At 39.3% G+C, this 22566-nt stretch overlaps 3 protein-coding genes across 10 annotated transcripts; 2 read left to right on the top strand and 1 right to left on the bottom strand.

Moving 5' to 3' along the window:
• Nucleotides 1–99: 99 nt before the first annotated feature.
• tdg.2 (thymine DNA glycosylase, tandem duplicate 2) lies at nt 100–6552 on the top strand. 5 transcript variants are annotated; one of them, XM_069527897.1, is made up of 11 exons: nt 208–441; nt 537–653; nt 2097–2410; nt 2915–3114; nt 3315–3384; nt 4224–4359; nt 4551–4633; nt 4741–4835; nt 4924–5095; nt 5283–5438; nt 6182–6552. In XM_069527897.1, exons 3-10 carry the CDS (start codon nt 2137–2139, stop codon nt 5387–5389), a joined length of 1137 nt encoding a protein of 378 aa, XP_069383998.1. In that variant the 5' UTR covers nt 208–441; nt 537–653; nt 2097–2136; the 3' UTR covers nt 5390–5438; nt 6182–6552. The 5 variants fall into 5 exon arrangements, with proteins under 5 accessions (XP_019935078.2, XP_019935079.2, XP_019935077.2 ...); XM_069527898.1 differs by having other exon boundaries at nt 534–653; XM_020079519.2 differs by lacking the exon at nt 537–653 and having other exon boundaries at nt 100–238.
• Nucleotides 6553–7816: 1264 nt separating this feature from the next.
• tdg.1 (thymine DNA glycosylase, tandem duplicate 1) lies at nt 7817–16127 on the top strand. 3 transcript variants are annotated; one of them, XM_020079466.2, is made up of 11 exons: nt 7817–7959; nt 8504–8579; nt 10137–10303; nt 10663–10964; nt 11072–11141; nt 12313–12448; nt 13002–13084; nt 13171–13265; nt 14020–14191; nt 14479–14631; nt 15260–16127. In XM_020079466.2, the coding sequence occupies exons 2-11, from the start codon at nt 8521–8523 to the stop codon at nt 15385–15387; spliced, it is 1365 nt and encodes a 454-aa protein (XP_019935025.1). In that variant the 5' UTR covers nt 7817–7959; nt 8504–8520; the 3' UTR covers nt 15388–16127. The 3 variants fall into 3 exon arrangements, with proteins under 3 accessions (XP_019935025.1, XP_019935024.1, XP_069383995.1); XM_020079465.2 differs by having other exon boundaries at nt 8407–8579; XM_069527894.1 differs by lacking the exon at nt 8504–8579.
• A 461-nt stretch (nt 16128–16588) lies between these two features.
• On the bottom strand, nt 16589–22390 carry LOC109624276 (patatin-like phospholipase domain-containing protein 2). Of its 2 annotated transcripts, none has more exons than XM_020078827.2 (9): nt 22003–22390; nt 20869–21101; nt 20678–20743; nt 20072–20281; nt 19552–19612; nt 19240–19443; nt 18358–18499; nt 17932–18015; nt 16589–17709 (listed from the first exon to the last, which is right to left on the bottom strand). In XM_020078827.2, exons 1-9 carry the CDS (start codon nt 22205–22207, stop codon nt 17640–17642), a joined length of 1275 nt encoding a protein of 424 aa, XP_019934386.2. In that variant the 5' UTR covers nt 22208–22390; the 3' UTR covers nt 16589–17639. The 2 variants fall into 2 exon arrangements, with proteins under 2 accessions (XP_019934386.2, XP_069383996.1); XM_069527895.1 differs by having other exon boundaries at nt 20869–21129; nt 22003–22142.
• Between the last annotated feature and the right edge of the window lie 176 nt (nt 22391–22566).

Here is a 22566-nt window from a genome sequence, read left to right as displayed (position 1 = left end):
GACTCGCGCTGTCTCACTCATTAATAACAACAATAATAAACAATAACCGATCGTCTGCGGTGGTTGCTTGATTTAGTGGCGTGGCTAAATGTACACCTCCAAACCGCGAGATGGCGCTAAAGTTTGACTCAACCCGAGTGAGCGTAGACGTCGATCGTTTAAATGGTCTTTGTTTTGGGCGGACTACCAGCCCCCCACGTCTGCTTATTTGAAAATTACAGAACAAAATGTATGACAGGTACGTTAGTTTGATCATATGGCTTCATGTTTCGTTAATGAGTCGCTCTCTTCCGGGTTCCCCACCGCTGCGTTTTGTTGTTAGCTCACTGTTGAGTTAAAGCCTCCAGCTTCCTGTCTTCTTTGTGCCTGCGGTGTCTGTTAACGTGCTCAAATATCCACACAGTTCATGTTTACTACTGCTTATATGAACGAACGCGGCAGGTCAGTAAATGTTCATCCATTCAAACAAGTCAACAGTTAAGATGGAGGAAAACCAGTTCACATCATTGACGGTTCCCTCGGATTATTTTCAGCAGTGGTGAGTTGGTGTTGGAGGTGAAGGCAGGTCCTGGGTCTTCATTGTCATGCATGAGATGGAGAATTTAAAAAAATCATCTGACACGATCCCATACACACCTACACTTTATATCCAGGTTTGTAGCCAGTGATGGTTCGTTTATTAATGCTAATGAGATATTCCTGTAAATAGATGCTGCTGATGGAGGACTGTTATCTGTAATCTTAGATGTTAGTTGTTATCCAGTGTGTGGAACAATAACTCTTATAATATCCAGATAATCAGAAAGAGTCATGTTGCACCATGAATATTAAAGGTCCATTGTGTAAAATCTGATGACGTCTAGTGATAAAGTTGCATGTTGCAGTTGAATACCCCTCACCTCAACCCCCCCTTCCAAACAAAAGGTGTTTAGTTTTGTCTAAAACTTCCGTAAAGACGACCCGCTCCTGATGTAAATATAAAGTATTTAAATATAAAGAGCCCATTCTAGGGTAAATTAAAAAAAACAATTTGTTCTATTAAGATGAAACACACTAGTGAAAACCTCACTAGGATTATTTTATATTCAATTTCTGACAATGGATCCCTTTCACCTAAATCTTGCACACTGGATTTTGATTATTGTGTCATGCACTTTAGGCAGGACACCGATTTACAAGACACCAATATTTAGTAAGAAAATAAATACAAAAGAAGACTTATAATGACAATAATGATAATCACAGCCGAAGATGGCTGGTTTATTTTTAGTAAAACGTAGTCAAAGAGAATGAAAACAAGTCTTCTCATATGTTTACACCCTGTCAAATCAATATGTTTTGAGTTAGGAGACATTTAGACATTTAAAGCCGTTACTTTGGCCGACACAAAGATGTTAAGGCTGTTTTACTTTTTGACATTTTACAGACCGAGTTAAGGGATTAATGGAGAAATGAAGAAGCAGATTAATAAAAATGATCTTTATCCGCAGCTCTCTCATGAGAGATGTCCTGCAGCTGGTTTGCCACATGTAAAGGGATGTAAACATTACACCATCACTTGCTACAGGCTTTATAAATACACCTGCACTCTATCTATTTGCCGACTGCAGTATGGACGCAGCCATAAGATAAACTCTTCACGTGTTTGACTTGTAGTTGAATTCACATCAGTCACGATTATGCAAGTCCTATTGATTGTTTGTATGTCTTCATTCCATTCCAGACAAATTTTAATGAAGTGAACAATCAATGTGGAGTTTTAAGATAAGTTTTAAAAATGTGTGGGTGTAACAAATACATGTTTGAGCTAAATATACCTAGAAAAGAGCAAATCATCTCAATAAAGGTGTAATGAATGTAGTTCAGAGAAAGCAAACATGTTTACATCAGCGCATGTATGTTTGTTAGTATTGTGCCTTGTTTGCCTCACTCACATCTTCATGCACTGCATCAAACACCAGCCGTTATTGTTGTTCTTGTTTTGTCCAGGTCAGTGTTATTTTCTGTTGTTGCTCACCCTTCTCTCCTTTCTCTCCGTAACCTTCTTCCTCCTTTCCGTCCTCTCCTCTTCTCTCATGCACCCTCTTCTTTTCCAGGTACCAGTCCAGCCAGCAGCACCCTGAGGCGCAACATGTGATGCCTTATCACAACATGGGCTATCACACAGAAGGTCCCAGAGATGAGCTGGTCATGGCTGAGCTATCTGTCCATCGGGAGCAGCCTCTTTACCAGGAACCTTTTTACCAGAACTACCCTGCAGCCCCAAATCACTACCAGGAGCAGATGTACAATGTCAGGGAGCAGCAGCAACATGTCGGCGTCCAGCATCACTCTCAGCATCATCATGTAATACAGCAGCAGGAGCAGCAGAGTGTCCAGCACCAGCCTCAGCCTGCTGGGCCGCCTCAAGGTATTGGAGAGGATTTTAATCAAATACATTTTCCCTCAGACGCAGTATCAGCTGCAGTAGGTCTCTTTCAGTCTACTTTAAAGAAGTGAATTGTGTGTGAGTTAAAGGTCCAGTGTGTGAGATTTAGGTGAAAGGGATCTATTGGCAGAAATTGCATGTAGAATAACCCTCATGATGTTTTCACTAGTTCATTTCATCTAAATTGTTTGAATTGTAGTTTTCTTTATCCCAGGAAAGGTCCTTTATATTCAAATACTTTATATTTACATTGAGGGAACCCTCTCTACGGAGGCCGCCATGTTTTTTACATTAGTCCAGACTGGACAAACTAAACACCTTTTGAGTTTTTCATGTTTCATGTACACAGTGTACCTTTAAGAATGTTACAGAATGTAAATTAAAATTCTTATAATGGCTTCTGCTAAACAAACTCCAAAATGCCACACATATTTTTTGTTGTGTGTGTCATATTTCACACCTCACTCCTCCTTTTCTTTGAACCAGTTGTGACACCAGTGAAGAAAAAGAGAGGCCGGCCTCCAAAACAGCAGGCGGAGGACGGCGAAGTACAGGAGGAGGAGGATGAGGCCGAAGCAGCCAAGAAGGCCAAGAGGGCTCTCAACCGCTTCAACGGCATGTCAGTGGCTGAGGTTATGGCCAAAACCCTGCCAGACGTTATTACCTACAATCTTGACATTTTGATAGTGAGTTATATAATGGGACGCCTATTGAGAATGTATTTGTTTCTATGAATAATTGGTGGGTTAATGTTGTTTGTGACAATTATACAAGGAAAACCTCCAAATTTCAAAACCCTTTACACATAATGTACACATAATCTGGTCACATAAAACTGTAGTTTTTAGGTCTATTGCCATAGTAACACCTTCATGTTTCTCCTCAGATTGGAATTAACCCAGGACTTATGTCAGCCTACAAAGGACACCATTACCCAAACCCAGGAAACCATTTCTGTATGTTGAAATTCAATTTCATTACTGACTACAGGGAGTATATGCCAGTATTCACTTTTAACTGCTTCTACCCTGTTTGAACCGGTTGTGGTGGGTTCATCATTACAAATGTTTGTGATGCTGTTTAGATTTGTTATAAATTCAAATGCAAACAGATACCAAAGCTTCCAGGGACCTGACATGATGATGTGATACAATTAACCTTTGTAATGTTCAATCCAGCCATGCTTGTGCGGCCATATAAATGGTGTCTTGGGTTTGAATATTTCACTGTGTATAAAATATGTAGCTGCAGTGAGTCAGTGGAGCAATCAGACAGAATATACTGTATGCTTGACACTGTACAATTTTGAAATGTGTTTTTGCTCACATTTAAGCTTTTGAATGGGTCAGTAAAGGACAATATCAACATTTTGAGGCCATATTTCCAGACAGTGAGATGTAGCTAAGATCTGCGTGAACAAGGCTTTCATCAATCATAAATAGATCCTGAAGAATATTTGTTATCACACTATTTCTAAAGTAGTAAAGGCGCAACGCATTTTTTTCTCTCAATCTTCTACGTTTATTATCTTAGTGTATTAATTTTCTATATGTTTTGTGCACTGTTTATCGTTTCGCTGATGACACTGGTGCTGCACACCTCATCAGGTCATGCAGTAGCACTGAACATCATTTTGTCATCATGCTGTAAAACAAACCTGCTCATTGTCCAGCAGTGTGTGACAGTAAAGTCGTGCAGATTCAGTGCAGCTACGTTACCTGAAAGTCTGTCAAAAAACTAGTTTCGGTCAGTTGTATTGACACCTTGTATTTGCTCAATTTGCTCTTCTGTACAGGGAAATGTCTGTTTCTCTCTGGTCTAACTGACCAGCAGCTCAACTACATGCATGATGAGAGCCTGCCGGAGAAATACAGCATCGGCTTCACCAACATGGTGGAGAGGACCACGCCTGGCAGCAAGGACCTCTCCAGGTCAGGAAGAAAAACTCACATTGTGATGCACAGTTTGTAGAAAGGCAGTTTTAATTAGAATAAATCACATTCCAGTCATTTGAGTTGTTTAGGTTTTACAGAACGATGTGATGAATATAGTCGAATCTAATTAACTGTGTACCTCGACAGAACATTGAAAAGATTTTATTGTCTGTATATTTTTTTTGCAGTAAGGAGATTCGTGAAGGAGGTCGACAGTTACTTGAGAAGTTGCAGAAATACAAACCATTAATAGCAGCTTTTAATGGCAAAGGTAACTTTTTGTAACAATGAAATAACTGTACTTTTCTCCATTTCTGTTCTTATATGTTTTTCTCATGAAGCCATTGAATAAGTTTGACAGAATCTTTCCTTTTGCAGGTATTTATGAAATCTTTTGCAAAGAAACCTTTGGCGTAAAGGCAAAGAATCTAGAGTTTGGTCTGCAGCCCTACAAAATACCAGAAACTGAAACAGTATGAAGAAACAGTACTCAAATTATACTTAAAATATACTCAACAATTTATACATCCATTCTCAAAGTATATTTCCTCCCACCCATAGGTGTGCTACTTGATGCCCTCATCAAGCCCTCGCTGTGCTCAGTTTCCCCGAGCGCAGGATAAAGTGCATTTCTACATCAAGCTGAAGGAGCTGAGAGACCAGATGAGAGGTTTTGTACCCAGTCGAGAGGTGATGGAGACCGAGTACTCCTTCGATCTGCTGCTAGCTAAAGGTAAACAGTTGCTACAATTCTCTTAAACTGTACAGTTTGATTAATTTAATGACCTGTTTGACTACAGAGATGTACTTGCTTTTTGGGATTGTCTTAAACAAAAGCATGGTATGTATTTGTTAGTTTGACAGACACATGTAGCTCTGGATTCAAATGTGACCACCTCTCTAATGGATTTGTTTTGCAGAGGATGCAAAGAAGATGGCAATCAAAGAAGAGCAGGTGGATCCAGAGTATGAAAGCTGTAGTGCTCAACATGACGACGTGAGGCAAAGCAGCACTGTCTCCAACTAAAACAGGCCGAGGAGAGGAGAAACACTGGCCTCTTTCCCGTAGCACACAGGTAGTGCAGTTACCACATGGTTTTGTGTGAATTTAGCTAAAGTTTGTGGACATATATTTCAGGTGAATATAATAATATAATGTAATTGTGGACCTTCAAGACACTGGCAACCAGTCCAGGGTGTACCCCAGCTCCAGCTGCACCTGTGACCTTTACTGGATAAGTGGTGCACATGATGGATGGATGAATAATGTAACTGTGAAAATGACTGCAAAGTATTGTGACAGATTACCAGTGGTGGAAGAAGTATTTGGATCGTGTACTTAATGAGAAGAAATACCATCATTTAAAAACACTCTGTTCAATGTCATGCATTCATAACCCTGCTTAAGTAATTGTATCTGCTACTATATTATAGTATATTCAGCTGATTTAGTGTAAAATAATTCCTCAGAATTGTAATGAAGGACAGTACTTCAGTAAATGTACTTAGTTACATTCAGCCACTGTAATTGACTATCTATCCAGAGCAAGTTCTTTTGTTGTTGTTCTACAATACTGACATGAACTGTACCCATAATCATTCTGTAAAAACTGCTTTACCAATAACATCAATTATACCATCCTTTTAGAAACACAAAAAAAGATCTTTAAAAGAATGACAATGTTTTTTCTCAATTTACAGTTTGCAACCTTAGCATATCTTTTTTGTGTTTTCTTGAAATTCAGTAATATGCTGAGCTCTTACCAATGTATTGGTTATGGTCTTGTGCATAATTCATTGTTAATGTGATATCTTGCAGAATCACTACAGCTGGAGATGATCCCCCAACAGATACCAGCCGCATTGCTCCCTGTGATGCATCAGTAAGAATAAGAAGCCCTCTGATGACACCACAAGAGGATTCCCACTGTTTCTGAGGCATTGCAATGTGACGCACAATAAAGTGCACAAACAGTTCCATTTTCTTACTCCCAAGAAGACTGTGCATGTTTTTGGTGTTTTTTAAAATCACTATTTATTGCATTTTTAAGGTGTGTGTCCCGTGACTTATTTTTGTATTTTGAAAGAATGACATTTTATGATTTATCAGCTGTAAAAATAGGTACTTGTACTCAAGAATTTCTAATCTGTTATTACAGAGTTATTAAATCTCTTCTAACGCTGCCACATGTATTGTGTGATTGTCCAAAGTAAATCATGTGAAGCTGCAACTGATGAAACCCTCGCATAAGGAAATGTTTTTCCCCCCAGCAGCCTTGTGTGCAGTACACTGCTGCATACCTTAAACTGAACATATAGCTGCTGGAAAGAAACGGATACAATCAGAATAACTCTTCAATATGTTTATCAATACTTTTCTTTTGCACACTTACAAAAATGAACTAACAAGTTAATGTTTTCTCAATCAAAGCACACAGTAAAGATTTGCACTTTACAAAGGCAGTCACTAACCCACCAGCCACATTCAGTTTCCCATTGAGTAAAGAAACCCTCTCAAATGGAAGAACTTATAGCATCTACCTCACTCTGTGTTTAATACTTGGTCTGGTCGTCTTTTTCTACAATACTACAATTCATTCTTTTGCCAGACGTAAAACAAGGTTGTGTGAATGTAAGTTATGGTTTCCTCTATACTTTCTCATGTATTATATACAGGCTCTGTTGATGACTTAAGAAATCATTGTCGTTTATGTCTGGTTGCTATGTCTACAGACCAGCTGTTGTGTTAAACGCCACGCTTAGGGACAGATTTAAGCATTGTTCAGATGTAATTTTGCATCGCACACCTATCCTTGACACTGTGCTTGAACACGCGTGGAGGTAATTGAAGCCTCCAGACACATGCTTCAATTGGAGGAGGCTGCAGATCAGTATTTAAAACATTGGCTGAAAAAAAAGTCAGTATCACAAACAGGAATGTGTATAATCAGGTTCCATTGACTTATCGTGCATAACTTGTTTATAGCATGGTTGCAGTGAAGAAGGAGAATTTCAAATCAATAAAAATGCAGTGTACCACAATTGAGCATTGAAACCTTTTTTTAATTTGAATGAAATCAAATGATTGATTCTTTCCTCTCGCATTATTGTTATATTGTGTCAGTGGTAATAATAGTTTTTGGAAGTGTAGGAAGAATAAAACCTTATTAAAAAGAGAAGCTGCGAACATTACGGTGAACCAGCCAATAGAATACAAGCTCTGAGAGTTTAAATGTCGAGCAGCTCATACCAATTACAAAGTAGGTGTATGTCGTTGTTCTTGGTTGACATTTATGAATTGGGTTTACTTTAAAACATTATATATAAACATATATATATATTATAAAACGTTTCAATATCGATTAGTCTGTGATGAGCTGCTTTGAGGTATTTATTTTGACCATGGTTAAATGTATTTTCCCCTCGCCCCCCTGATTCTCAGACTTGAGCTCCTCCGGTGTCAGAGTTGACCGGCAGGACTGTCATGTCTTTGTTGCCCGTGGAGCTGCTCCAGTATTGTGAACAGCAGACCGGGCTAGATGGAAAAATAACAGTCGCTGTACAGAGGAAACACATTTGAACTGTAACCCACAGCAGGTACGTTCGATATCTTAGTTACCGGGGCACCGTGTGTGGTTTATTTGTGAGGAATCTCAGTGGAAGCGTATCAAACCGTTCATCCATGCTAGGTTAGCTTAGCAGCTAGCTGTTGGCTAACACTAGCTGCACTTGTGGCACAGCTACTGAAGCGCTGTAAACGAACCCATTGATATCATCAGCCCAATAAAGAGACATGTAGGATAGAGATCAGATGTCCTCAAGGTTGAATCCACCTTCAGTTAATGAAAGTACTTGTTTTTAAAACGCTGTAAACTGGTCTTCATCCGGGTTTTATGTTTGTAAGCGTAGCTATATGAGAAGGGACCATTTTATGTACATACAGGATTTGGTGTTTCATTAAAAACGTTTTAAGAATGTCATTGCCATCTATGTTGCTTTATGTTTATATTTTTTTGTCTTGTGGTTTATCTTTTGTTGCCTCAGTTTGTCTACGGTACCCTGGCACATGCATTCAGTTTCATACACTGCCAGAAACCACATGTGCATCACCTCAACATTCATATTGATTTATTTGATAAAGTTAAACCACCCCAAAAGATGGAAGAAAAGCTGAATGGATCACTGCCTGTTGTGTCCCCGGAGTATCTTCATCAGTGGTGAGTCTTCCTCCTCACCACCGTAGTACAGGAGTCACATGATAGCATCACAGCTCTGAATGGCAACGTGTGATGAAAATGAATTGAAAGCATGTGCACCCAGTTGAACCTTTGACTTTTGTAACACCCTCTTACCCCCACAACGTCATGTGCATCCTATACCCCAAATGACGATTTATTTTGTTTTGTTCTCTGTAATATTTTGTTGATGATTGACTTCATTTAATTGTGTTGTACAACAGGCTTAACCACAAATAACATGTCTCACCCTTGGGTCATTCTGTGTCAAATCATCACACTCTTGGGCCACACCATCACAGATATATTAATGAAAACTTTCATGCTGATTCTGCACATGAGAAACCAATGGAACTGGAATGTTTTGTGTCCCAGATCCCAATTAAGAGGCTTACGAAGTTCAAACTCTTTTGGGGAGATACAAGATTCTCTCTGGGCTATACTCCGGCTACAGGTGTGACGCATTATTCACTGTTGCTAATGCACGTTGTAGTCTGAGCCTCACACAGCTGTATGCATTTGTTTGTGCAACGTTTGCACATTCACTGCACTGAACTCAGAGTAGAACAGTAGCATACGAGTAAACAAGCTTACACAGCGAGCGAGTGGCCAACGCAGTCATCAGTCTTTGGACATGAGGCGTTTCATATTCCATGGAATTGTTTGACTAACTTGCCAACTAAACCTTTAGAAATGGTTTTACCTGCTTCTGATAATAAATAAGCAAGTTGTCAACTTTGATTACACTGACCAATGTCAAGTAACCAAAAAACTAGACAAAGCAAACTCACCAATGAGTGAAATATGCTCTGATATTCACTCTAGTTCAGTTTCCCACTCTGTCACTTTACTGTTTACTCTGAAAATGTCCCCTTCAGTTTTTTCGATGGCTCTACCATGATAAGTTGTTTCTTAAAGCTTATTTTGAAGCTGTTATTTTACTTATAAACTGCTTACTGTTGTTTTAATGAAGGTTACAGAGAAATAGTTATATTATTTACAACTCCTTTCAAGCTTCATATTCATAGGAACAGGATGTTATCCTCAGTATAAAACATGGATAGTGCAGGTCAACAGTGTGATGGTTTTTCACAGAATGACCCCGTTGTTCGCCACACAGTTTAGTAGGTACACCAAACTTAAACTACAACCAGAACAGACGTGCTATCACTATTTACTTCAGTAAGATTAGAATGATCAGTTTTAATTGAAACCATTTTCGCCTGTAGTTTGGTATCTTTAAGTATGTTTTTCTAAAGTTTTTTCACCTTCATTGACATTAAGTTCTCCGAACAATTCACTCCAAAATTATTTTTAACAACTTGGACTTAATGATGAGACCAAGTAAAGAAACCAATCCTTTGTGAGGATTCATTGTTTCTGCATCAAATGTGAAATGTAACCAGCATAGACCTTATGAAACAGAGATGTTTCATAAGGTCTATCCCAGCTGTGACCTCAGAGTACAATCCAGTGGTGGTTTTGCTTGGTTTTGTCTATTATTTCTACCTGTGAGTCTTAAATCTTCTTTTACCACAGGGTTCAGTCTGCTCAGCAGTTCCACGCTCTCCAGGCACAATATTCAGGTTACAACAACAACCAACAGTTTCACTACTCAGATACGCAGATGGAAGAGGCAGCCATGGCAAACATGGCTCATCCAGAGCCCATGATGGATCAACACGAACCTGCTAACCTGGCAAAAGGTAGTGTAGTCACTTTTGAATAAAACAACCTAATTGTATGTCCTAGCTGGTAGTGTGTCAGGTCCAAAATGTCTCAGTTTGTCATTAAGTGTTAACACAATGTGTACCAAATATTGTATCTCTATATGGTGTTAGCATGCTAGTTTGAAGGCATGCAGTAAAGTATATCTACTTTTGTCAAGTATATTTGGTTTCTTGAAAAAGTTTAAGCTTTGAATGTTACCAAACTCTCCAAACCTTAGCTCGATGGACTAATATTTAGGCAGCGTAAGATGGAGTCTGCCAACACAACAGGTCAGGGGGGACTTTGTTTCAACAGGTCTTCTTTCTGATATCCTCTTTCTCACCTTGTCTTGTAGCTCCAGCCAAAAAGAGAGGCAGACCAGCACAACCCAAGGCACCCAAGCCGCCCAAGCCACCGAAAATACCTAAGGCACCAAAGCCACCAAAGCCGCCTAAAGACCCAAATGCGCCTAAAGCCAAACCCGGTCCCAAGCCCAAGAAGGCCGCTGAGGCTCCAGCAGATGGCAAGCAGGAGAAGATAGATGAGAGCTTCAAGAAGGTGAAGCGGAAAGTTGACCGCTTCAAGGGAATGTCAGAAGAAGAAGTCATGAAAAAAACTCTACCAGACCTGCTGGATTACAACCTAGACTATGTCATTGTAAGGTTCTTTGTCCATCTTTTTTTTACAGCAGAATCAAGCTCTGTGCTCCTGGGAATGAATTTGACTTTGCAATCTTCAAAAACATCTGAAATCTTTGCTTTCAGATTGGTATCAATCCAGGGCTGATGGCAGCTTTCATTGGACGATGGTTTCCTGGACCTGGAAATCATTTTTGTAAGTTTGTGATGAGAACAAATTTGAGTTTGTTCCTTTGCTGCTCTGGAAAAATTATCAGAGGATGACAAATAGTTTTGTCTGTTCAGGATTTTAGAAAGTCATACAGGATAGTGTTTGAAGGGAGCATATTACCTCTGTAAGACCAATGGTGAGCTTTAAGCTTTTCAAGTCAGGAGTTTTTCAAACCTGAAGGTAAGTTGTTCGATGCCTGGCTCCTTCAGTCAATGTGCAAAAGTTTCCTGGGGAAAGACACTGAACCCTAAATTCCCCCTGATGGCTGTTTCGTCAGAGTGTGAATGTGTGATATAAAAGCACAGCATATAGTATGGCTTTGTGAATGTGAGAATGAGACCTGCAGTGTAAAACAACTTGAATGGTTGATAAGATTAGAAATCACTATATACATAGAGCACATTTACCATTTTACTAGTTTAAAGGTCAGTGGTTTGATCCCCGGCTTCTCTAAGCCACATTTTTATGTGTACTTCGGCAAGAAAGTTAAGGTCGATAGTAGAGGTGTAGAAATGTCTCAATCCTTAGATGCATCACGATGCGGATGTGGACGACTCTGCATCGATGCAGTGACAGAACATAATTAATACATGTTTTCTGCATCATTCATTGTTTTAGTGGTTTTCCACTGCTGCTCCAGGACCAGCACAGACGCACATTAAAGTCCCATGTCAGAGTCCGTTTCCTCCTCACTCCCCCTCTGACCTGTGCTCACTTTACGCTTTAGGCAGGCTACCTTGATACAGTAAAGGCTGTTATCAGAGTTTGTCCTTTGAAGCCTTAGGTGCAGCACATTAGTCTAAACTAAATGAATGTCAAATCAGTTTGGAGAGCACTGACCACTGTCATAGATTTACTGCTGTAGTCTGATTTTTAATTGAAAACCTTATTTTATACATCGTAATAACAGTAAAAGTCTATAATACTTTTATAAAACTGATTGTATAAACTGAGCAGCCATGTGCAGTAATATAGAAAATTGTGTAAAGTAATTTGAGTGGTTATTAAAACCACTCTACATAAATGCAATATATTAGATTTAAACATACATTTCCTTCTATAAATAAATATTAATCAGTGGCTCCATAAAGTTCAGACAACAACATCTGCTTTACGAGCTGCAGAGATTATAACAATGTAAACATGTTGATTTCAGGGAAGTGCCTGTTTCTGTCCGGATTTACTGAGGAGCAGCTCAACCACATGCACGACACCACCCTGCCTGCCAAGTACAAGATGGGTTTCACAAACATGGTGGAGAGGGCAACACCAGGAAGTAAAGACCTCTCAAGGTAAATACACGGCTTAAAAAGGAAACTTAAACACCACAGTATAACACCAAGTCAGTTCAGGGATATCAATCTGTCCATTAAGGGAGAACGAGTGATTGTGAATCATTTCACCTGCTTTGGTGATAATTAAAGTGACAACAGGTGCAGTGGAGGCAAAAGCATGACACATCACATTTGTGAGGTTTTGAATCCAGCCCTCAGTGGGTTGAGGATTTTGGTTTCAGTTGACCATTGTTACGTCATTTTGTTCTCAACATTCTACACAATGTACATCGATAAAGATTTTCAACTTGAATACTTCGTTCAAGATCTCATGTCTAATTTGAGTGTTTTTTGAGCAGTGTACATGTAGAACATGTCAGTGAAACTCATTTCTCTCAGCACCGGGTTAAATGGAGCCAGAAAATCTGTACTGAGGGCAAATAGTCTGAGTTGGATTAACAAGCAGGAAAAATAATGGCTAACTGTGATATGTTATGTTATGTATGCATCTTATCGAGAGCTTTGCTGTATCTGTATTTTCACCATGTTTCTTTTATTTTTCTCTCAACAGTAAAGAGTTACGTGAAGGAGGCAAAATTCTCGTAGAGAAGTTGAAGAAATTCAAGCCTCTTATTGCTGTTTTCAATGGAAAATGTAAGCACTCATTTAATACAGTGAAAAAGTTACTATACAATTATTCACAAAAGTATATCAATGTAATATTTTTCTGTTTTCCGCAGGCATCTATGAAATGTTCTGCAGAGAAATGTTTGGTAAAAAACCAAAGAAGCTTGACTTTGGTTTGCAACCGCACAAGATCCCAGACTGTGAAGTGGTGAGAACTTAAACGCATCACAACATTAACAGATGTTGATAAAAGTTTGACACTTTAACACATTCACCTCTCAACCGTATGAAACCACTGTGAATGTTTTTTACACCATTATCACACTTGATATCATTCAAAGATCAGACTTGACTTCTAAAAAGTAAGAATCAATAATTCTGTAAATCAATCCAGGCATATTTGCATATTTGTTCAACATGATGAAACACTATGTAACATTACTGAGCAACAGCGCCCCGTGCAGCCGTGTCTAAGCAACTGAGGAGTTTTCACGTAAACAAACAGCAGTCTATCAATCTGTCCCACTCACTGAACTGAAATACCACTGAACTGTGGATATCACCCATAATCCTCGGCTTCCTGAACCAGAAGAACTGCTGCTGTAACAAATACGCCAAACTTAAGAATATATATATTTTAAGTGTATCCTGGATGAATATCCAAGTTAAATACTGGTTTTTAATGACCTCTAAGATTCTTAGCTGCAACTATCAGACAGTTACACACTTCTCACAAAAGATAGAAAAGGTCGTACACCCTCACCAAAATTGCAGAGAGCAAGAACTAACAGTCAGGGTGAGGAGTGGAAATTAAACATTCAACATTCTCCTAATTCCATGTCAGTGTATCATAAACATACTGCCACTTTAGAAAATAACTTTCAACCTCATCTGAGCAATTTGTTTTCAACTCTAATATCTGCTTTATAAAACTTCAACTCACCATTGATTCTCATACGCAGGCTCTGTATCTGATGCCTTCTTCCAGCGCTCGTTGTGCTCAGTTCCCTCGTGCTCAGGACAAAGTACACTTCTACATTAAGCTGAGGGAGCTCCGAGATCAGCTGAAGGGCATCCAAAAAAGCACAGAGATTGAGGAGGTTGACTATGCATTTGACCTGAAGCTGGCTAAAGGTAAGCACCACTGAAACATCGGGGATGACTGGACATGTTTGTGTTTCATGGCAGTTACCTTTTTCTTTCCTGAAACTTTTAACTAGACAGCAGCAAAAGTAAAAATAAAGCTTTTTCCTACTTTGAGCATGTTGAGATATTTTATATAAGCATGGAACGTTATAGCATTATTGGCTTGACAGCGTCGTTTCAGTCCGTCGTGATGTTAAAATCAAACCATTACTTTGGTTCGTGGAGGCCAGAGCGTGACTGACATGTACTTTATTCTCTCTTTTTTCCATCAACAGAGGATGCCAAGAGGTTAGCGATAAAGGAGGAGCAGTATGACCCTGGTTATGAAGATGCTTATGGCGGAGCATATGCTGAGAGAGGACCTGAAGGGGGCCAGGCCCAGAGCCAGACCAATGGTCACTGTACTCACTCAACTGCAGAAAACACAGGTAACAGCACACGGACACTGCTGGATCTCAGGGGACACAGCAGACGTGGTTCTGCACTCTTTAGTAAAGTTATCTGCTCTTTGGATACATTCTGCAGCGTGCCCACAGGGGATTGTATTGAGAGAAATACACACATATCTCAAGTTATAGTGTTCAAAAGTAAGATTTCTTAATATTTTACCATTTCTGGTTGAAGAAAACAGCTCTGCTAACAATTCATTTTTTCGTCTGTTCAAAAACTGGAAGATTATATTATAGAGAAAAACATTAAATCCTAATATTTTAAAATCTGAAACCAATACAATGTTTTGCTATTTGTCTTGTAAGAATTAATTAAATGATGTATTGATTGTCAGATTTGGTGCTGATACATTCATAACTTATCATTTCAACTCTGCTGTATACATAATCCAGAACAATTTTCAGATTCGTAGCTCAGTTGTGGTTGATTGTGTAATTGTATGGCTAGTTAACTCGATTCAATCATCTGTCCTGAAGTGACACGGTATCTTGAGATAGGTACCAGATGTTTCACGGCGCTGACGTACCCATGAAAACGAACCACCCTACAGATTCTGTCACATTATCAGTGGCGCGGTGCTTCAAGTTGTTTGCTCTCTTTCCTCAGAGGGAGCACAGGAGGCGAGCACATCACAAATAGCAGAGGGCCAGCTTCCAGACGGACAGTGGATGACCCAGTCCTTCGCTGATCAGATCCCAGACATCGATGGTGGCCCGAAAGACGGCAGCGCATGAGGAAAGAGGGCGTCAATGTCCTTGCACTGACATGCAGACATTTGCGCCAACTCAGTCCTTCACCTCTTGTGTCAGGTGTTAGATTTTTATCAATTCTTTATTAGTATCCGAGTGGAATATACACTCATAGGTGGACTTGTTAGACCTTTTTGCAGAATATTGTTCCTGCATTTTATTTTTGGTTGTGATCTTGTATACATCGTCTTCATGGCAGTCAATTTTAAACATGTGAAATCAGGGACTTGACAATGACGCTTGACTGCCATTGGAGAAGCTCATGTATTTAAACATTATTTTGCCTTTCTGTACTGTACTGTAATATACTGCACCATGGAGCAGTAGGTGTAAACATTCACTTCTACTGTTTTGACAGTAGATTCAATTTCAGATGGTTATTTTATAGGCTCGGCTGATCAATGTGAGCCTGAATGACCTTCTGTGAAATAAGGATTCTGCGAGCATTACTATTTTTACATTCATGGTGCGATGAACTGACCACGATGCAATGTGATCACTCTGTGAAACTAGACTCATCAGGCATGTTTGAGACGCCACAGAGGGAACCTCCGACGAGCTTTCCAATGTTACCAAACCCAAACAGGTTTTTATTTTATCCGTTTATCACTATTTTTGCTCTAGGAATTTTAGAAATATGTTTTGTATGTTTACGGAAATGTCATTCACAAGGAATTTTATGAAACATTTGTCTATTAAAATGTCCTGATGATGCTTTTTCTAAATTATTGGTTTTACCCTTTTTTGTATATGGAATGGAATGAAAAAACATTTAATATCTGTGAGGCTAACCGCTTAAAGTTCTGGGCTAATATTTTAATTGAGAAGATACACAAGAAAAATAAAAGATTAGCCCAACATATATAACTTTAAACAAAGTTAGCAGAGGTAAATGAACAGTTCTTATCTCGACCAAACTAGCTGACTTTAACAAATTTTAAAATAGACTGTTCAGGTATGTACTTATCATTTATTGTGTTTTTATCCAATTATAACTCCCTTTGCTTTCTTATAATTACCATACTTTTAAACACATTTAAAGGGAATCAATGTGTTTGCTCCTCGAATCAATCTTCTCTTGAGGTTAGTGCTGGAGGTAAAGATTTTTTTTGAAATTCTACAGCTGCATAACACAGGTATTTGTTATTGTCCTGCTCTTCTACAAAACAATACACTTTAAAACAAGTTACAAACTCAATCAAATTTTATTTGTATAGCCTATATTCACAAATCGCAATTTGTCTCATAGCGCTCAACAAGGTGTAACATTCTCTGTCCTTAACCCTCAACAAGAGTAAAGAAAAACTACCAAAAAACCCTATTCACAGGGGGAAAACTTAGGAACCTCAGAGAGCCCCGTGTGAGGGATACTTCTCCCAGGACGGACAGAAGTGCAATAGATGCTGCGTGTAGCTGAGAACATCAACAAAATAACAGTATTTACAACATTGATTAGAAGAAAACGTTTGTAACGTAAGTGTGTCAATGTTTAAAGTATTTGTACATAAGAAAAATGTCAGAGATGAAGGGAACAGTAATGACAAATGAATTGAGTAGATATTGTCATTAATGCGAAAGTAAAAATCTACATATACAGAAAAAAGATTTCTCGCATGGGTTGTATGCTCTGAAAAAAGAAAATAGTTGAACAAACTTGAAATAACTACTTCAATTGGAAGCACGAGATGAATTAAGTTTTCAAATGAAAATTAAGTTATATTTACACAGATGACAACTTTAGATAAAAGTTATTTTTTGAAGTTAACCATTTTCTTTTTTCAGTGTGGTATCCCACTAAACTATTAATATCATCATATATGAATGTTTTCTTAACAAAATTGTGAGACATTATTTTTTAACCTTTCTTTTCAGTTCAGTTATTTTCACACTGGTTAGATGAAAAACATGTTGCCAGTGAAATCCCTGGTAACAAAACTTTATATTTACATATGAAATGAAGTCTGGAATGAATTTATTCAGCATGCTTAAAATGGAGGTCACTCAAAAACAAGGTACTCATGAACTAGCTCTGCCTCCTTGTTAATGTTACATAAATAATAAGTGAAAATGCTTTTTTCTGCCTGGTTTACGGATGATGGGTCTGTCTGCTTCTGTGGTTTTATAGTCAGCTCTTCAGATGTGATGTCCAAAGGTCAGAAAAAATAAGGAGGTTCAGGTTACTGTCGTCCAAAGGAAGATATTTGTTGGGAACTTGGGTGATTGTTGAAGTCAGAGGTTTAATGTTTATGTCTCCTCCTGTCGGGTGTCAGATCTGAGCCTGAGGACCTGTTCCGACATCGAGACGCACTAGAAGACAGAGGCAAGAATAAAAACCAAGCGGGGTGACTTGTTTGTCTGCCTGTATTCACATTATCTCTATTGGTAGATATAGCATATCTTAATGACTTCCAGTATTTTAATGACTATAGCAGCTACAATTCAGCAGGGAAAAATGTAAGTTCCTTTTGTCTCTTGAATTCATATATTATTGATTCATTTTATAAATGAGTTATACATGCAAGCACAGACCTGGTGTTGTTGTTTCGTTCACTGCAGAAATCTGTAGCTGACGTCAACAGTCTGTAAATGACTGCACAGCCGGACTGTAGCACACTGTCATGATACAAACAGTACAAACAATAAAAAAGCTAAAATATTGAACACAGAATTAAATTCAAGCTGAGGTATGATTTTTTAAAGATTCTGTTACTTATGCCTGCCTGAGACTTCTAAACTTGTGTTTAAAATGTTGAAATCCATGCAACTGTTAGTAGACTATGTTGGTGACAAACCACTAATCATGGCTGTAGCACATTTATTGTTTTTTTTAATCCATATTCTGTGCAGAAATGTGCTGGTTATAAAACATCTGTCTGTTTCCAATGGTCTTTACTAAGTTATTCATATAAAAACGTAATGGAGAACTTTGACCAAGAAAGACAAACCCTTCTTTACCTTTTGATGAGTAAGAGGCTCAGCTCGATGGGCAGCATGAGGAACGTCAGCAGATACAAAACCACTTTGACTGGAAGGAAATCTGTGAGCTGAGACGATGCACTGACACCATCAGGACTCTCCCTGCAGGCCTCACACAGGACTAACACACACACACACAAACACACACACACACACACACATTAAGCATGAATATTCATAGGAGACTTGTCGTAGATTCACTGAGGTTCACAGTTCACAGATTTGTTTGGAGAACCCTATTGTGCTCAGTGAAATATGTCTTGTACACCATTACTTTATCCCAGATGTGATTCCAAGGTCAAGACTGATAACGTCTTAAAGTAAACATGACTTAACATTGTTTAATTTAACTAAAAGGACAAGTTGTCTTAGATTTGATCTACCTTTTAATTTTGAGATGAGATTAGTTCTAGTTATCTATGTCAATGTTTTCACCCCTGTCTGTTTCTATGTTTGTTTGCAGCATTACACTAAAACTATTGGATGGACTCCCAAGAAAGAGGAAGGAAGTGGTATTGGTCAGATAAGAACCCATTCAATTTTTGACCAGGGGGTGGATCCAGAATTTGTACTTACTTTAACATCTTTAACATTGTGAGATTGGACATTTTTAAACTATTTTGTTTTCACAGGAAATGATTCATGGGTTTTGATGAAAAACAATCAGGCATATTTCGGCAACTGAAAACTATGAGTGTGTGAAATTTGTAGCAGCTTGAATTTAAGGGACTGTTGGGCCTCGGTGAAGGTATGCACTCTACCTTGTTCCATAATGTGTGAGTGTTTTTCAGTAACTGAAAGCTTTCTTTTCATTTTTTTGCTCAAGCTGTCCTGGCAGGTGAAGGATCAAACCAAATTTACTTTTCTTGATGTCTTCCGGGAGGTTCTCTATGACTTTCTGGTCAAGCCAGCGATCCTTCTCTTGTGCAGGATTCAGCCCGTTCAGCTGAGAATTTTCGGCCTCGTCCGCTTGAGCCGCTTTCTTCCACAAATCACAACAAGCAGGTTTGACTGTGTCCGTCTCTGACACCAAACTGGAAGGAAGACATTGTGTCCTATGCAGATCTGTAAGAGACAGCTGATTAAGCTCATGTTTTATTTGTTACAACATGTGTGAATGAAAACACTGACAGCTCACTTCTGAAGAGGATGAAAGTGACGAGTAGATCTCACCTTTTTCTCTCAAGAAACGAAGAGCATCCATGTAGCCGTTGTGACAGATCTCTGCCAGTTTCTGTCAAGAACAAACGTAAGTGATGAACAAATGTTTGCTATTCTTTTGCAGCAGAGAACTTCTTAAAGATACAGTGTGTAGAATTTAGTGACATCTAGAGGTACAGTAGTATGTTGCAGCTCCTCAGCTCACCCTCCACTTCCAAACATGACAGAGAACCTGTGGTGAACTTCAGTTGTCAGGAAAACTCAAAAGGTTTTAGTTCATCCAGTTTGGACGACAGTAAAAAACATGGCGGTCTCCACTGAGAGGACCCCCCCCATGTAAATATAAAGTATTTAAATATGAAGGGCCCATTCTATTGTAAAGAAAATAACTTTCATACAATCTAGATGAAACACACAAGAGAACACATCACGAGAATTATTTTATATTCAATTTCTGCCAAAAATCCCTTTCACCTAAATCTTACACACTGAACCTTTAATGCTTTTCAAAGGAACCTGAATGTAAACCAACCTCTAGTCTCGGAGGTAGGAAGGATGTACAGATGCGGTGCACGTTGCCAGTGTTGACCTGGATGCTGACGTTGCCATAGTGCACGTCGAAGAAGTTGAACGTACCCTCCTTGGGGCAGATGTCGCTCTCGCCAGAGAACGGGGCCACAGTGATGGTGTTTCTCTGCTCGAACAGGGGCATGTTGTTGCTCAGGGCTCCGTCCATGTAGTACTGAGAGGAGAGGGAGCAGAGGGAATGAACTGGACTATCTCAGGTGACCAGAAACACTCAAAGTGAAAAGGAGGGCACCCCTCTCATAACACACACACACACACACACACACATATGAGGATGTTTGATACTCAATCACAGATTATTAGAAAATTATTAATTCACACAGAGAATAGGGTATTGAATTTAATAATTTCTACATTTATATATTTATATAGCCTGTCCTATGTACACTATGCACAGGTGGTGGCTGTGATAAGGGGAGTCAAGGAGGGAGGTGCAGGGGATGGTGCAGTTTCACAGTAAAGAACACAGTTGTGTAACCAGTTAGCTAATCCTCAAGAATCTGTCAGCTGAAGTTTTCAGGGAGAATACAGGAAGAGTGCATCGACTCACCACTCCACGGTATGAAGGCGGAGTGAAACCACAGTAAACAGGGAAAAAGCAGCTGCACATGAGAACCTACAAAGGGAAACAGTGCAGGTTAAAACATCAGAATTGAAGAACATCATTGACATCTTTGTTGAATGAGCATCAGAGCAGATGTTGTGAAACCAAGCCAATGTTTTTCTTCTGCTCCATTGTACCTGAATGAGCTCCTCTCTGCTCTCAAACTCTGACACCAAAACGTTTTTCCCATCAGTCAGTCTGGTGAGGGACACGCAGAGCTTCCCCGAGGCCCGACGGTGAGCGTCCTCTGGAAGTTTCTCCATCAGGGTCTCCTGTACCCTGCGCAGCAGACTGAAGGTCGGGTGGAAAACACCCAGTGTTTGTTTTCTGGCCTCTTTTGCCATCGACAGCACATGAACACAGAATTGTTCTGTGGAGGAAAATGCAGCTAAATCAGCCTGTAGGAAAAAATACATTGCAGTTGCATAAATACATTTTTTACTCAAAAGTATGTGCATATCAGTCTGTGGGGTGATTTTGTGGAATCGAGTGAGAGAATCAAAGAAACAGAAATCTCAGAGAAGTCTCTTTTATGAGAGATACAGAAATCAAGTGATTAATGTACTTTTGTCGAAATGTTGTAGATTTGATGTTGAAAGCACTTTTATGAAAATGATTTATTATTTTATTGAATCTGTTCTTATCTTTTCTTTTATTTGTTGGTACGGGTTAGTGACTATTGAAAAATAAAAGTTTAAAGCTGTGGCTATATTAGTAATATACCGGAAAGAACGCAAAAAAAAAAAAGAAGATCTTTTTGTGATGTTATTTTGTGTTCATTATGATATTGTTGTGTGTGTTCAGCCGGGTGAATGGGTGTTTTGCCCTCGTTGGCCTCGTTTGCCTTTGACCCCCATGTGACATCTGGACTTTGGCCTCACTATTGCATAGACTGTGTGTGTCTGTCAATGAACCTGACAAACACATTGTTTACTCTAAGTATCATTCATATCACTTGCTCTCAGATAACATGTCCTTGACCTTTCTCTATAACCTTAATGAACTTCAATTACTACAGTAGGAAGAACTTGTTGACTTGTGTTCTCTATACATTTTATGTATTTCAATGTATCCATGCTGTCACTGTAAACTCTAACTATGAATGAAAGGATAAAGAATATACAAATTAAATACTTGGTGTCTGATTTAGATATTAGATGTTTTAATCACAGTCAGTTTCTACCTGAAAGATTGTAATAGCAGTAATTATCATTCAACACATACACAGGCTGAATCCTTACATTACACAGCGAGCTGGGACTGTGACTCACCAACAGGAATCCCAACAGTCAGCGCTGCAGCGACGAGACAACCAGATGAAGCTCCACAGATTTTAGAAGCCCCATGAATCAGCCGTGGGACCCGCTCCAGAATACAGCTGGAGGCTCCCAGGTGGTAAACACTCCTGAAGCCACAACCTGCGAAGGAGAGGTTCCACTCCTCATCCCAGCTGAACATGTTCTCTGAGGCTTCCATTCACATAACCAGGTCGATGGATGGACAGTCAGAGAAGCATCTCACAATGTGCCATGCTGTTTGTTCATCCTTGAGTTCAGCTGGTTTGGATTCACTCTAGGGTTTCCCACACGTGAACTGTTGTCTCATCTGCGCTCCATTCAGAGGCGAAGTGGGCCGAGTGTCAGCAGGCTATGGTGTGGTGTTGTGCAACTTACTAGACTCAGCCGTCACATGTTTCAAAATAGAAAACAAGCTGGAATCACACACACACACACACAGGTTACGGTCAGGGCAGCTGCAGGACATGTGATATAGTTTCCATAACACAGTAGCATGGGGGGGGGGGCAAAGAGGGGGTCAACAACAGCCCCAGCTCC

The sequence above is a fragment of the Paralichthys olivaceus genome, chromosome 7 (assembly GCF_024713975.1).
Source record: "Paralichthys olivaceus isolate ysfri-2021 chromosome 7, ASM2471397v2, whole genome shotgun sequence".
In the NCBI taxonomy this organism is placed as follows: Eukaryota; Metazoa; Chordata; class Actinopteri; order Pleuronectiformes; family Paralichthyidae; genus Paralichthys; species Paralichthys olivaceus.
The sequence above is the reverse complement of the archived record's forward strand: the minus strand, read 5'-3'. Positions and strand labels throughout refer to the sequence as shown.